Consider the following 16,723-nt stretch of genomic DNA (forward strand, 5'->3'; position numbering starts at 1 on the left):
AGCAGGATGCCGGTGATACCACAGTCTGTGACCCCCATCTCTTACATGGCATTTGAACTGAGGGAGAGATTATAAAGCAGTAATTAAGACTAAAGGCTTTGACCTCAGGGCTGCAGCTATCTGTCCTTGGTGAGACCTTGGGGGTGTTGTTTAACCTCTCAGGGCCTCATCCGAGAAGTAGAAATACTCGGAATCCTTCGTATAGTTAGGGATAAAGTGAGATAGTGCCCGGAAAGTGCTGAGATTCCTCAGCCTAGCAGCATCAAGAACTGGTGAAACCTTACTTTTTGTAGTGTGCTTTAAGCAAACGATAGCTTTACGAAAGCAAACGCCTTTCAAGTATTCTATAAGATCACATTACAACTCCGGACACTTTCATTCCCCTAAAACGGTCCCTCATTCCCCGCTGCCACAAAGCACTACGCTCCTTACGACAGTGTACGACACCGAGCCTGACTGGTCCGCACGGCGCGGGCCAATCGCGCGGCGCCCGACCGATGACGTAGGCCGCGCTCGTGCATGCGCAGAGCGGGGAGACCTTGGCGAGGCGGCGGAGACGCTTAGTGGAGGTGAAAGCTTTGGCGGAAAGGAAAGTCCAGCGGCAAGATGCAGAGCTGGAGTCGTGTGTACTGTTCTTTGGCTAAGGTGAGGGCCGACTGGGTGGGGTCGTGCTGAGCCAGAGGCACAGAGAGGCCCGCTGACGGGGTCCGGGACGCGGCCTACTTGGTGGGGTTGGGAGAGGCCGGCGGCCAGGCCGGGACCAGCTGCGGCTCCACCCCTGAACCGGCTCAGCCCGGGCGGCGGCTCGGAGGCAGAGGCCTGGGCGGTGGAGAGGCCCGGCCGGTTTTATGGGTTGTATGACGGCCAGTAGTCACACACAGTTCCCTCTCAAGCCTGGGCCGTGGGGCCTGGCGGTCGCACATAGGCCTTGCCCCCTTGGCGGAGGAAGTATGAGTCTACCTTGCCCCATATGGTCGATTCTTTTTCATACCTTTTGCTAATCCTCGTCCCGGCCCCTGAGTGGCCTTTCTACAGTGGACAGGTAACCTTGGGCCACCGCTTGAAAGACCCAGACCGAGTCAGCCCTAACATGTAGCCCTAGGAATTCCTCGAAGGTCCCTTCCGTGTTTGCAGTTTTAAGCTAGTGTGCATTGACTTCCCTCTTAGCAGCTTGTATTTTTAATTGTAACAGGTTATCCTCAGGAAAGCTTTCCTTTTTCATTTATGTACCAAATACAGCCAAAGTGTATATATGTGGGATCGTGGCTGGATACAATATTGATGCAGACCTTAAAAATAATACAGTAGTCAGACTCCTTTGTTTCAAAGATGAGTAGCTTATGTTTTCCGAAGTTAATGTAACATGCTAGAAGTCGTACTTTTAGTGAAAGGCAGAGCTGGGACTAAAACTCAGGACTGATATTTATTCTGCTGTTCTTTGGACCGCTGTCCTGACCTCAGCAAGAAGTGCCTTGAAATAGACAACGTTACTAGCTAGTGTAGGTTTTGTCACTGCTTCCCATTTGCCTTCTGTGATCGGAGCTATTTGCTTTGTTCCTTTGTGCCTCACCGTTCTTAGGAGATAGTAGCCATCCACATTTAGAGGTTGTTGTGGAGATTATGATGCAGTTTGTAAAACCGTAGTAGCTCTTGAATATGAGTACATTACTTGGTGCATTTTTCTAAGGTATTTTGTCTCATTTTCTATTCCTGTTGGACGGTTCAGGTACACCTTCATAGGTTGTACGTGGATCACGTGTAAAAGGTTTGCATAATGAAATTATCCAAGTACTTAAGCTAGAACTTTGAACACTTTAGTTATGACATTAAAATGATCCCTGGTACCAAAAGTTAGCCATGCTTCCTTAAAATTTAACACCATTGAGTAACATGTTTTAGTTAGGTTAAATATGAAATGGGATGTTGACTGTTCATAATGAAAAGTGTGGCAAGCTGACTGTTTTTACAGAAGAGGAGAAATTGATATGTAACCTCTGTGGCAGTGGAAGATACATTAATAATCATTGCTTGATACATTTGCCTTAACTCATTCTTTTCAAGGACCTTCAGGAGTTCTGTATTTTGAAATCATATTTTACATAATAGGAACATTTTCTTTTCTTTGTTTCAGAGAGGCCATTTCAATCGAATATCTCATGGTCTGCAAGGAGTTTCTGCAGTGCCACTGAGAACTTATGCAGATCAACCAAGTAAGTACTTAGTAAAACAGGTTTTCCTCATATGAACTCATATTTCCTTTGTGTTTAAATGTAAAAGCAAGTGAACGGTAGAGTAACTAATAATAAAGTAATCAGTCATAGAATTCACTTGTTCATATGTTTATTCACTTAAATGTTTATTGAGCATCTAGTGTGTTCCGGGTGGTGAATGAGGCAAAGCCCTACTGTTATGGAACTTATAGTCTGGGGGTAAAAGACAAACAGTACACAAGTAACGGAAATATTTTGGGAGGTCTTTGAAAACGAAAGCTGGTAATTGGGAGGTAAGGAGGCTATTTTAGATAGGGTGTCAGGGCTTTTCTGTGTAAGGGCCTGAGTAAAGAGAGGGAGTGAGAAGTTTATTTCAGGCAGAGGCAAACAGCAGTGAGAAGGGTCTGAGGTGAGAATTCAGTTGTGAGGTTTAAGGAATTGCAAGAAGGCTGGTGTGGCTAGAGCAGAGACCCATAAGAATGTAAAATCAGAGAGGTAGGCAGGGATCAGATATGGAGGGTTTTATAAGCCAGGCCAGGATTTTACTCCCAAGTGTGAGGGGAAACCACTGAAGGGTGTTGGGCAGAGGAACGATTTTATATGTTTACACTTGAAAAGTTCCGCACTTCCACTGCAGGGGGCATGGGTTTTGATCCCTGGTCGGGGAACTAAGATCCCGCCTGCTGTGCTGTGTGGCCAAAAAAAACCCCCCAAAACTTATTCTGTCCACTGGGTAAGATGGAGTGTGTTAGTTGCTTAACACTGTTTAGAATGGTGACAAATCTTTTTCCATGCTGAATGAAAATCTTGGTGGGCTTATCAAAAGCACGTTTTAAAGACTAGAAGAATGTACCCTGAAAGGAAGCTATGGACTATGAATACTTTTTTCTATATATTTGAAGTTTCTGTAAAGGATACCTACTTTATTTTTTAAAGTATTTAAAACAGGGAGTTAATGGGTTTGTAGTAAGATACTTTGGCCTCCCAGTACCAAGACTATTGAGTATTTGAAATTATCTGGGTTTTTTTGTTTGTTTGCTTGTTTATTTGCGGTACGCGGGCCTCTCACTGCTGTGGCCTCTCCCGTTGTGGAGCACAGGCTCCGGACGCGCAGGCTCAGGGAAGCCCAGAATTATCTGTTTTGACATTTTCTGGAATCGCTCATATAATCATAAGTAAAGTTGCATATGATGTCTTAAAGCTTCATTATAGAAAACATTAACTGGGGGGAGCTGTGACCATCGGTCTCCCTGCATCCTGTGAAATAATTTTATTCTGTATCCTTAAACTGTTGTCAAACTATTATCATTTTGTATATTCCTAGAAGAAAGAGGAGGAGGAGGATTTGGGTCACTAATGACCCCCAGTGGGTGATTTATCCTAGCTTTGAACAGGTCAAGAAATCCTATAAAAAATACAAATTTGATGGTGGCGGGGTTGGGGGGAGTTGGACCCGTTATGTCCTTTGTCCCTTCTTTCCCCCTTTCAGTTTATTGAGGTATAATTGGCATACACCCTTTGTCTCTTTTGTTAAGTGGGATTATTATTTATTCTTCTCAGCTCAACAGGAGAAATATTAGATCTTCATTTCCAAAGCATGCAAGTAAAGACTTTCCATGGCTCATTCTACACCTTTGGTATTACATATTCAAGGAGGACTTATTCAGTACCTTCTATTTGCCAGGCAGTCCCTGGGCAGGAACTTAGATTGTAATGTTACGGGGATAACTGAGCACGCATGAATCCAATAATGTAGTGATCCCTTGACATCGAGTAAGTTATAAATCCTTTAGTACCCATGTAGATTCCGTGCATAAAGTCTTTGGTTGCATGAAGTAACAAGCATTTTTTGTACATATTTATATTTGTCTGAGGTGTTTATTTAATGTCTGTACTTTCCTCAAGAGTGCACACTTCAGGGCTTCCCTGGTGGTGCAGTGGTTGAGAGTCCGCCTGCCGATGCAGGGGACACGGGTTCGTGCCCCGGTCCGGGAAGATCCCACATGCCGTGGAGCGGCTGGGCCTGTGAGCCATGGCCGCTGAGCCTGCGCGTCCGGAGCCTGTGCTCCGCAACGGGAGAGGCCACAGCAGTGAGAGGCCCGCGTACCACAAAAAAAAAAAAAAAAAAAAAAAAAAGAGTGCACACTTCATTAGGGCAAGGACTGTGATTTGTGACTGTTTAGCACCAAAAATGATGTACTCAGTGCATATTTATTGAGTAAACTCTGGGGCCATGCCTGTTTTAGTAATGCTCCATCACAAGCGTCCAGTATGATGCCTGGTACACAGTGAGTACCCAGCAGCAACAGGGATATTAACTGATGCATTGAGGGCTTACTCTGTCTCAGGCACAGTCTTTAATCCTTGTGGCTCTCCTACCAGGTATGTGCTGCTATTTTCCCCATTTAGTGAATGGAGGAGCTGAGTCGAGAGAGCTTAGCTAGGAAATGACAGAGCTGGGAAAACTCTTCTGACTATAGAGCTTACACTCTTCATCCTTGTTCTGTTTGGCTTGCCTTGTTACATGAGTATTGCTTGACCAACTTGAGGAGTTCAAGCTTATTATGATACAGTCCCTGTTACAGCATCTGGGAGGTGTTTGAATATGAACCAAGTTCATCAAGATTTGAAAAGTATTGTGTGTTGTTGTTGATATGACCTGTTTTGTGACAGGAATAGACTCACAGCCCTTCATCAGTCACATTTGCTATGTTTATTTATTCATTCATTATTTCAACAGATATGGAGTATCTACTGTGTGCTAGTTATTGGACTAGTTGCTGGGATACAACAGTGAACAGGACAGACAAGATGCAGCTTTATGGTTTACAGTCCACTGGGGGATATAAACATCCAACAGATAATTGTGATAAGGACTCCACAAACTGAGCATTGGGAGTTATGATATCTGTATATGGATCAGGAATGGCCACAGTTATTTTCTGAGGAAATGATGATATCTGAAAAGGGTTGGGGTGGGAGTGGGTATGGGAGGAGGTGTTCCAGGTAGAAGGACCTGCATGTGGGAATATTTTGATGCGAGAAGGAGCATAGTGCATTTGAGGAGCCCAAAAAGGGCCAGTGTGGCTGAAATGTGTTGATGGTTGACTTCTCCAGGTTACAGAAGACCCTAACTCTTTATTTTAAGGGCAGTTGGAGGTCGTTGAAGTGTTTTAAGCAGGGGCAGATTTGTTTTTAAAGCTCGTTTTGGTTGAAGATCAGAGTTTTTATTGTAATAACTTTTTCTCTCATTAGTAAGAACCAGGGCTCTGTCATTCATTGGTAGCCCAAGAGCTTAGAATTGTGTCTGTAATGTGAAATACATGCTGTCAGTATTTATTTCTAGGTAGATGGGCCAGAATGTATGTGGGTAGACCAGCCCAATTCTGTGCGTGTAAGGTACCAGTAATTCATTATTGCTGCAGCTTAAACTGCATGGTATTGGTGGATAAACAGAATGTGGTGGAAGATGAGGCTGGAGAAATAGTTATTGAAGAGATGTAGATGTGTATTTAGGAACTTGGATTTTATCTAACAAGAGGCAGGGAAACCAATGAGGAGCAAGAGAATAAAGTCCTAGTTGGGTTTTGGCAGGAGGGGACAGCGTGGTAGCTGAGGAGGGTGGGGATGAGACTGGCGGCTGCAGGACTTACATTGGCAGGAGGATCTGAGAAGGGAAGAAACATGTGTTGAGTGCCCAGTGTGCAGCTGGCATCCTCCCAGGATCTTGACATACCTCATCTCTCACCTTTCAACCCTGGGATGTAGATATTACTGTCACTGCTATGCCTGTGTTGCATCGAAGCCCAGAGAGATTAAATAATTTACCCAAGAATTGAAGAGAGGGTAGAGCTCATATTTGAACTCAGGTTTGTTTAACTTCAAATCCTTTCTTCTTTTACTGTGTTTCTCTTTCGTTACGGACTAGAGGGTTGTAGGGTTATCATCAGAAAGTAAAAGTATTAGAATTCAAGATTTTCTTTGAAGCTGAACGGTTTAGGGTCATCACAGGTAGAGGATGTGACTATGGAAATAGACTGAAGATTAAGGCTATTGATTATTTTATTGTATTTTTGTTTTGTTTTTCGGGTGTTTTTTTTTTTTTTTTTTTTTTTTGGCTGCACCACACAACATGTGGGACCTTAGTTCTCTGACCAGGGATTGAACCAGTGCCCCCTGCAGTGGAAGTGCAGAGTCTTAACCACTGGACCGCCGGGGAAGTCCCAGGCTATTGATGATTTTAAAACAGACCTCCCCCCGTCAACAAAACAACAAGTAAACATTACAACAAGTAGCTCTTATACTCATTTAGTGAAATTGGTAATTAATAATTACTGCCTTATATTTCTTTTCCTATTCCTGTTTTTGTTTGTTTTAAAAATGATCTTGATTTATCTACATTTTGATACGTGCCTATTTCCCCTAACTATAACGTAAGGTTTTTGAAGGTAGTGATGATTTCCTCATAGGGTAGGCATTCATGAAATTTGATTTCATTCTGATAATGAAGAGCTTCGTGTCATTTTAGTTGGAGTTCCTGATTGACCTGGAGATTATGGGATCATCTGAGTGTTTGGGAGGCATAATGGCGTAGGAGCATAGGCTTCAGAATCTAAAGAATATGGCTTGAATCCTGGCTGGATCAGTTACTAATTGTGCAACCTTATATAGGTTGTTTAGTTACCCTCAGCCTTATCTTCTCCCTGTTAAATGGCAGTAATAACTGTGTAACAGAGGTGTGCCAAGGCTTAAATAAGACAACAGGAAGCATTTAGCTCACTACCTGGCATGTATATTATCCAAGTGGCAGATAATATTGCAGACTGACTTCTTAAAACATGTGTTGTAATTTGTTGATGATTACAGTTGGTTTGTAACCGGACACCTTTACTTCAGTGGTAGCCTTGATAATGTGGTAGCCTTAGTTTCCTCATAATGATATAATAAGTAACATTTGTAGAGTAACTTGTACAGCACGTTTTCCTGCTTTTTCTTTCAGTTCATTTCATGGCGTTGACTAATTAAGTCAGTCACCTCTTACTGTACCCCAGTATTTTTTAAAGTATCAACCCAATAGCTTTCTCCTGGTATTTTACTGCCACCTGAAATGAAGATTGCTATCCAGCTGTCTTCTGCCGTTTTGGCTTAGTCATCGTTCTCTTATGCTATCAATTTGTATATCCTTTTCAGCTTTTCTTTTTCACTTTTAAAGGCTGATGCTAGTTTTGTAAAATTATATATTAAGTGTTCCCTAAATTAATGTGTTTGGTTTAACTACTTTTCTATATCCTGATTTTTAAAACTACTTTAAAATTGAGAAATGCTTCTTGACAAGGAGATGGTGAGTCAGAATCAGGTATTGTAAACTGTCACTTGCAAGCAGCTTTTGGTAAAGGTGAAAGCTAGCTGGTTTGTTTTTCCAGTATTTTATTATGAAAAATTTCAAACATTTAGAAAAGTTGCAAGAATTTTACAGTGAATACCCATGGATTCTTCACATTTTACTATACTTACATTATCACATATCTGTTCATCCATATATGTATCCATTCATTCTTCTTACTTTTCTGATGCATTTCAAGGTAAATTGCAGACATTGGTGTACTTCCCCTAAATAATAGCTTATTTTTGAAGCCTTGCATTGGATCATACCCTCCTATACTTTCAGTTGACAAATCTTCAGATGAAGACTTCTTTTTTCCCTTTATCTTTGTGCTTCCTAGCACTTTAGTGGGATTCTGATGGAATGGTACACTTAGTATCTTCAGTGCAAGGTGAACTGTTTTTTGGTATTTTCTACGGTTTTTAAAAAGACCTAAGATGACACAGTAAATTGGGAAATAAAATGCAAGTATTTTGGCTTTTTTGTGTTTAAATTTAATCAACAAACATGTATATTATAACCAAAAAAATGTTAAAAAAAATCAGCAGAGAAACATGTTTTGTAGCTTGTATTTAGATTACTGTGAAATTAAAAATTAGGACCCAAACTAAGGGATATTGTTTAGGTCCTGATTTGGTTCAAGACTTGAAAAAAGAAATACATTTTATTACATACTATTCTGAATGTGAAAGAGTGAACCAAGCATTGTGGCCAAAAAGCATAAATGGATTAGTAAAAATTGAAGCAATACTTTTATCATGTATTGGACCAGCTATAGTTTTTTCATGTATTGAGTAATCCTAATTATCATCTGACATAACCAAGGAGAATCAGTACTATGATTTATTCAGTAGGACGATTCTTAGATTTTGTGGATAACTGGCTAGGCTAACTTGTTAGTTGTCGTCCAACATAGAGGTTATTTGATTCTGTTCAGGCCAACAAAGGTCTTTTGAATGATACTACACTCCCATCCCCTAGGAGGTGTGTGTTTTGTGGGGGAGGGATGATAAGAAATTAAAATTGCTGTCTTTGTAGGTCAGAATATAGTTATTATACAGTGAATACTTACTATGTACGTTCCAGGTACTATGCTAAGCTATTTGTATACATTATTTATTCTGTATTACAACCCTATGAGGTAGATTTTCTTGTACTGTTTATTTTTCAGATGAGTAAACTGAGGATGAAGCAGGTTAAATTACTCATCTAAGGTCAGATAGCTAGTAATTATAAAGCTTGATTATTGCCCTTGGGGATAGGTGAAACTGAGGAATGGAGTAGTTTGAATAATGGAAATACCACTGGAAGGAGAGACAGAAATTTTGTCTCTGCCACACGATTGCTAGATGACCTTGGGCAAGTTAATTGACCTCTCTGAACCTAGTGTTTTTTATCTGTGATATATCGGATATATGCCATGCTTACCTTCCTCCTAGGAAGTTCTGGGGAAAACATGATAATATATGTGAAAGTGTATTAAAAACTGCTAAATGCTAGGTTGCAGTGACAGTTGGGGGGTGGAGAAGGGAGACTGTCTCTAACTCTAACAGTTATTGTTGCTTTATTTGATGTTGGATTGAGGAGAATAGGAATAATTGGACTTAATTTTACATTTGTATCATAATTATTATATTTCTCAGGCTACTGATCAAAGTTAATTTTCAGTTTCTTATCTTTATATGATAAATGTCCAGAATAATTCATTGAGTTCTGTTTAGCCTATTATCTTAAACCATACAAAATGTATCATTATTCAAATAAAGTTCAAAACGTATTTGCCATGCATCATAGGGAAGCAGAGTTTTTTCCCCCTGATATCTTAGAAGTTAAGTGCCTGAAAAGGATATAATCAGTCTTAAATTTATTGAGAGAACTAAAGTATTATACAAATTTATCTTATTTAATCCAAACATCAATCATTTAAGACAGTGTTATTGTTCCTGTATGACAGAAAAATGAGGTCACTTAGTCACACAACTAATAAGTGACAGGAGCTGAGATTTGAAGCCAGGTGTCAAGATTCCAAAGCTCAGGCTCTTTCCTTCATACAGATGTGTCAGTAAATGCCTGTCCGTTATGAAACTGTGGAATTTAGCAAGGTCAGTGGGTACAAAGCTCAGTTGTATTTTGGTATGCCGTAATGAATAAATAGAAAACAAAATTTAAAAATCTGTGCCATTTTCAGTTATGTCAAAGAACATCAGGTACCTAGGAATGAATAGTACTGTGTAGAAAATGCTGATTTTTTGCACTTTCTTGGAGGTGTAAAATGTAAGATTTTTTTTTTAATGTACTGTTTTTGGTCGATATTAAGCAATTTATTGTTTTGTATCCATTTGCTTTTATTGTAGTTGATGCTGATGTAACAGTGATAGGTTCTGGTCCTGGAGGATATGTTGCTGCTATTAAAGCTGCCCAGTTAGGCTTCAAGGTAAGGTTTAGGCTCGGACTAGGTGTTGATTCCTTTTCATTTGGCAAGAGTTGCTCACATTCACAAAATACTTTGCAGGTAATTAATAATGGTAAATAATTTCTTAATTCTATAAATTATATTTAGGCCTGAGACTAATGAAGAGAGAGGGTTTATTCGATTGTAGTATTTTCATGAAATGGAACGTGAAGTCATTATTTTTCCCCTCCCCCCAATACTTTTTTGTTTTGGCTTCTAATCACACTTTGGAAGATACAGTAATAGAGCCAGAAACATATATTTGGTTGTTAAACAAAAATATCTTTTAGAATAATTCGCTTTTGGGTTAGTATTCTTCAAATAATAAATTATAAAGGAGTCTGTTTCATTCTCACAAACACAGCTTCAGTAGCATGTTTTGTAGAAGAATTAAGACAGATATATTTGGAATTTTAGTGAACCGAAACATTGCAGGTTATGTGCAGTAAATAATGTTTTCTTTGGTTGTAGGCAGTCTGTGTTGAGAAAAATGAAACACTCGGTGGAACATGCTTGAACGTTGGTTGTATTCCTTCTAAGGTGAGCATATGTTTTGTGCAGTGCAGAAATTTTTTCATTAGCCACCAGCTAGAAGGATATATTGAGATTCAAATATTAAACTAATACAGTTATTAAAAAATAAACCAGGGATGATAAAAACACGTTTTTCCCTTGTTAAAACTTAGAGTACTGTCATCAGTCTGCCATAGATTCCTGAAATAATTTCCTTGTCTCAGAATGCCTAGCCTTTGAGCTAGGCTCTGATGATAGACTCTGATGTTCCACTTTTTTTTTTTTTAGTTTTCCTTTACAGTGAAACAGATAATAGGTAGTAACTGCTTCTTTTAGCCCCTTTATATATGAAAATATGACTGCTTTTTTAACCTGCCTTTCTGAAGTGTGTATTTAATTCACTGCTTTTAAAGAAAGTAAAGATGTTTTTTCATTCTTGTTTGTTGAACATTTAAGTCGTTATTGTTTGTCTTAGATTAATTATGTAAGAACAGAAACTGAATTGGTGTAGTCCTATATGCTATTTCACGTAGAGAATGTCATTTTGTAAGTGGTTTTTTATTATATATAGTTTGTGCAATTTGATAATTGAGTCTATTTCCTTTAGGCTTTATTGAATAACTCTCATTATTACCATATGGCCCATGGAAAAGATTTTGCATCTAGAGGAATTGAAAGTATGTATACCTTTCATATTTAGCCATATTTTCACTTAACTTGACTCTTCTGGCTTAACTTGACTTGTGTCTAATCAGTGTGTAATATATGTTCAGTGAGGGAAGCGTAAGACAAAGATCTTAATGTGAGAAGATTTATTTAAGAAAGAAGGCTTAAATTTATATTTCTACTATGATATCTTGTGTTCCTTTGCTAACGTGTGTGTGTGTGTGAGAGAGAGAGAGAGGGGAGTCAGTTTTTATTTCCCTGAAACCTAGAGATCATTGGGAGGCGCTGGATTCCTGAGTGCCATGGGCAAATAATGGTGAAGGAAGCAAAGTCTCCTTAAGTTGTCGGTAGTGGAAAGAGATGCAAGGAGAGGGGGAAGGATGCAGCATAGTGGAAAAGAAGGACATTTCATAACATTTTAATTTGTTATGTCATGTCTCCTGCCATTCTTTTTGGACTGTTTTCATTTCATCCTTTTTCTCCAATTATTGTTGTTTACAGATATCTATATATATCTATATCTATCTATGTCTATATCTATCTATATCTATATCTATATATAGTTTGGCCCTTCTAGGAAGGGCCGAAACACACCTTGGTTGGAGGGGGGGGTGGTGTTAATTGATTTTCCTTCATTTATTTCTTTGTAGCGGTAGGTTTCTGAAAGATTGGGCTGTAGTGTAGGCAGGCAGGAAGGTATAGGAGTGATGTATATACATTAAAGCAAATATATTAAGCTAGACGAAAAGTAGAATCAAAACTCACTTTCTGTGCCCACAAAGGAAAGAAGAGACAGGGCTAGTCAAAGACATGCATTGTAGGTAAAGCTTCACGTTCTAGCTCTGTGACTTTAGGTAAATCAGATCTCTCAGGGCCTCTGTTTCCTCATCTTTAAGATATGTGTTGGTTGCATGAGCTGATTTCTGAGGTATGCTTACATGTAAAGTTCTGTTGAGTTTGAGTTTCTTTATCTTCTGAGTTGTTTCAGAGTTTTCTTCTGAATTAAATGAGTGAGTAAAATCTAGTTTATTAAACTCTTTTATATTAAGCTTCTGTATTTGAAGTTTTCAAATGTGTATTTTTAGTAGTTGTTTCATGAGATTTACCCTTTTGTTTGCAATTTCCAGTGATGTTTCACTTTGTCATTTTTGTCAGTACTTAAATTTAAATCTCTTCCAGATTTATAGTTATCATAAGGTGTTTGGAGAATATATTGTCATAATGGGGTGTAATGTTTCATTTTGGACTTCGTTTTTCCTGAAGGTGGACTTTTTACAGTGTGTGATAGGTTCTGTTATTGTGATAGGACGCTGTTTGCCTTTTGCCAGCTACGATTATTGTATCAGTCATTAGATTAAAAAATTGTAATACTGCCTTTTATACAGTTCCGTAAGCATTAGGCTGCAGTTTCTTAGACCTTGATTAGTGAAACATACCACACGTTGCTTCAGGAATTTAGCTACGGACTAAAGATTTATTTACCAAATTGTAGTGTCTGAAGTTCGCTTGAATTTGGAGAAGATGATGGAGCAGAAGAGTAACGCAGTCAAAGCTCTAACGGGTGGAATCGCCCACCTGTTCAGACAGAATAAGGTCAGTGTGTTTCCTGTGCACATGTTTGCTGTAGTTTACGTACACCGTAACATTGCGTTATGCTCACAGTGATGTCATTGGAACTTGGCTGCTGGAGAATACTTAATTTAAAACAGTACGTTAACCTGACGTAGATTTCCCCGATACATGTAGCAAAACGTCTGCTGTTCCACACGTGGCATTACTAAGTAGGGAAGTATTTTGTATTGGATAAATGATTTAATAGTTTTTTCTGACTACTCATATTTGTTTCTCCAAAAAGTTATTTTAAACGTTGTGAATTTATAAACATTATTTTTTAAAGGTTGCTCATGTAAATGGATATGGAAAGATAACTGGGAAAAATCAGGTCACCGCTACGAAAGCCGATGGCAGCACTCAAGTTATTGATACAAAGAACATTCTTATAGCCACAGGTTCCGAAGTCACTCCTTTTCCTGGAATTACGGTATTTACGTGTCTTACAGCTGTCACAACCTTCCTGCAGAAATATGTTTTATAAACGACTTTATGCTCTTTATGAACTTTGAATGACAGATCTCTGACGGAAGTACTATATGTTGACAGTCATTCAGCTTTAGGAAATTGCCTGTCTTTATTCTGCAGTGATCGTGACCAGAAATAGAACACTGTATATTAAGATATATTTCAATTCAATATGAAGTTAAAATTGACCATGTTGTTTTGAAATGCTGAATGATAAATTTTTAAGTGAGCATTTTTAATGGGTTTTGATAAAATTGAGTCTATGGATAAAAGTCATAAGTAGCTCAAAGCAAATAAATGACCTAGTATTTGTAGTGATTATACTGAGTGAGATCACAGTTTATAATCAGTAGGTTTTTCCAAATAATTTTGATTATATCTTTTTTTTTTAATTACAGATTGATGAAGATACAGTAGTGTCATCTACAGGTGCTTTGTCTTTAAAAAATGTTCCAGAAAAGATGGTTGTCATTGGTGCAGGAGTAATAGGTGTAGAATTGGTGAGTGATGTTTTTTTTCTGCCCCTTATTACTTAACATGGAGTTGGACAGGACTTAGTGGTGCCCTGTTTGATTCTTTGTATAACATCACAGGTAGATCAGCATTGAGGGGTTCTTTTTGTTTCTTTTTAAAATATTTATGTACATCCATTAGTTTTTTTAAAATAATTTTTTAAGAAAAATTTTTGGCTGCTTTGGGTCTTCGTTGTTACATGCGGGCTTTCTCTAGATGCGGCGAGCAGGGGCTACTCTGTGTTGCAGTGCACAGGCTTCTCGTTACGGTGGCTTCTCTTCTTGCGGAGCACGGGCTCTAGGTGTGCGGGCTTCAGTAGTTGCAGCACGTGAGCTCAGTAGTTGTGGCTCACTGGCTCTAGAGCGCAGGCCCAGTAGTTGTGGTGCACGGGCTTAGTTGCTCCCTGGCATGTGGGATCTTCCCGGACCAGGGATCAAACCCGTGTTCCCTGCATTGTCAGGCGGATTCTTAACCACTGCACCACCAAGGAAGTCCCAGCATGGAGTTTTGCTTAGACACTTACCTAGTAGTAAAGAATTTTCAAGGCAACCTATTTAAGTAATCATTAGTCATTAGAACATTCTCTTTTGTTTTGAAATCTGCTTCCCTGTATCTTTCACATTTCCTTTTCCCTAGAACTGGACTAATTTTTAAAAATCTACCAGCCCTTCGACCCTTCAGCAGACAGCTCTCGTTCTGAGTGAATTACATTTCAGATAAAGACATGACTTACGTGACCTGACTCTTCCCTGCCTCTCCATCCTCATCTCGATCCCTCTTGACTCAAGTTTTAGAAACGTCAGAAGTTCTCTGAATACCGTGCTGTCTCCTACCTTTTTGCTGCCTGGTTCTCCCTTCTTGTCCATCTGGCAGTTTTCATGTTTGTCCAGTGACCTCTATCCCTCCATTTTAGGAGTCCTTTCCCAGGGCCGTTTTACCTTGTAATCGCCAAGAATGGCTCTACTTCTGAAATCACAAATCCAGACATTTTATTCTCTAACCATAAGCTCCTTTCCTCTTACTAAGTTATTCCTCAGGTAGACAGGCTCTCTAACTTAATCAAGTTTTCTAGTCCCTAGATCCCTCTTAGGATTTTGCTCTCTGCCTTTATCCCATCTTGACTGCTCTCCCGAGCAGGTTAGATTCTATAATGTGTCACTTTGTTTATTTTATTTTATTTTATTTTTTTGCGGTACGCGGGCCTCTCACTGTTGCGGCCTCTCCCGTTGCGGAGCACAGGCCCTGGATGCACAGGCTCAGCGGCCATGGCTCACAGGCCCAGCTGCTCTGCGGCATGTGGGATCTTCCCGGACCAGGGCACGAACCCGTGTCCCCTGCATCGGCAGGCAGACTCTCAACCACTGCACCACCAGGGAAGCCCCTATAATGTGTCACTTTAATCACTTCCTTACAGGTGTTCTTGAGTCCCTTGCCTTGCTATTCTGTCATATCTGCTTAGGAAAACTAGTCCTGGTTGAATTCAGCTGTCTTTTTATGCTATACCCAGGATACTGACTACACCAGGAGAAAGACACGCACCCTGCAGATTAGTACCTGTGTAAATTTTTGGCCACAGGTCTCAACAAGATCCTCAGCCTTGCTGACAACTCCATTATTTCCTTAGCTGGTACACTCTCCTGATGCCTGCAATGGTTGTTCCATTTCCCACTCATCTCAAACCTCTGCCAGCACAGCGTCTTCCCCTGTTTGCAGATGACCTTGTCTCCTAAATTCCACATAAGAGAAACCATCAGGTGAGAACTCCCTCAGCCTGATGCCCCAGGTTTCAAAATATTTTTACCCATTGTTACACTTGTTCTCTTGATCTCTGTTGTAACTCTCGAAGTGCTTTTTTCCCTAAGACTGAGCCCTTCACCTGTGCTTGGTAGTGCATCATCTCCTGCCTTCTTGGGGACTTTGTTTTGTGATTTTTATTTTTGTATTTTTTTTTGAGTCTTCAAACTCTCCTCTGTTTTTGCTTCCTTATTTACGTTTAAACCTGCTTCTCTGTGGGCACCTGTGTGCATTCACACATGCCAAGATGCCTTTGCACTCACAGACGCGGGCTGTGTACACATAAGTAAGCCTTTTTTTGATCCTGTGTCCTCCTTCAGTTGCTAATTTTCCTCCCACCTTCTCTTCACAACCAGACTTCTTGAAAGAGATGCCCACACTCTGTTTCATCAGTTCCCACTCACTTCTTTGTCCATGGCTTCTTGTGCCATCAAATTGCTCTTGACAGGGCATGAATGGATTTATTGCTCAATCCAGTGGACTGTTTTCTTCACTGCTTTATTTGGTAGCAAACAGCATTGCTGGTTTTCTTGCGTTTGAAACTTTTCCCTTAACTTCTCTGATCAAACCACACTCTGTGGGTTTTCCAGCTGCCCTTTGGGCTGACTTCTCCTTCCCTTTCTCAGCCTTCCTTTTAATTGTTAGTATTACTCTAGGTTCTGTCTCAGGGTTCTATTCCAGACCCTTTTTGTCTTTCCACAGAATATTCTCTTCCCTCTTACCTCAGTTACACAAGGACTCGTAAATACTTGCAGCCTAATCCTTTCTCCTTGCCTCTGAATTTTTATATCTGAATGCTTACCAGCATCTCTGTTTGAAGGTCTCACAGACCCTCAGTTCAGTAAGTGCCTCTTAACCTTTCTCTCCCTCTTTCACTCCCCAAAAATAAAACAAAGCCTGTTTCTTTTCTAACATTTACCATCTCTGAGTGGTACTGCCATCTATCTAGAGGCCTAAAGAAGTTTGGAAACTATATGTGACCTCTCCCATGCTTTTGTGCCCCATACTGAGTCAGTCCCTGGGTTGTAATGTGATACTACCTGTTAGGTGGCTCATGAATATAATCCTCTTCTTTCTTTTTTTTTTTTTTTGCGGTACACGGGCTTCTCACTG

General features: G+C 39.8%; 1 protein-coding gene across 2 annotated transcripts in view; it reads left to right on the forward strand.

Annotated features, from left to right (window-relative positions):
• Window positions 1-518: 518 nt before the first annotated feature.
• The window catches only part of DLD (dihydrolipoamide dehydrogenase), a 51,815-nt gene continuing 35,610 nt past the window's right edge, over window positions 519-16,723 (forward strand). For both annotated transcript variants that reach the window (XM_060108925.1, XM_060108924.1), the window contains exons 1-8: window positions 519-645; window positions 2,132-2,210; window positions 9,948-10,027; window positions 10,517-10,585; window positions 11,166-11,235; window positions 12,717-12,817; window positions 13,122-13,265; window positions 13,702-13,803. In XM_060108925.1, the coding sequence (XP_059964908.1) occupies window positions 607-645; window positions 2,132-2,210; window positions 9,948-10,027; window positions 10,517-10,585; window positions 11,166-11,235; window positions 12,717-12,817; window positions 13,122-13,265; window positions 13,702-13,803 (684 nt within the window). In that variant the 5' untranslated portion in view covers window positions 519-606. The remainder of the gene's footprint in view (window positions 646-2,131; window positions 2,211-9,947; window positions 10,028-10,516; window positions 10,586-11,165; window positions 11,236-12,716; window positions 12,818-13,121; window positions 13,266-13,701; window positions 13,804-16,723) is intronic.

The sequence above is a fragment of the Mesoplodon densirostris genome, chromosome 9 (assembly GCF_025265405.1).
Source record: "Mesoplodon densirostris isolate mMesDen1 chromosome 9, mMesDen1 primary haplotype, whole genome shotgun sequence".
Taxonomy (NCBI): Eukaryota; Metazoa; Chordata; class Mammalia; order Artiodactyla; family Ziphiidae; genus Mesoplodon; species Mesoplodon densirostris.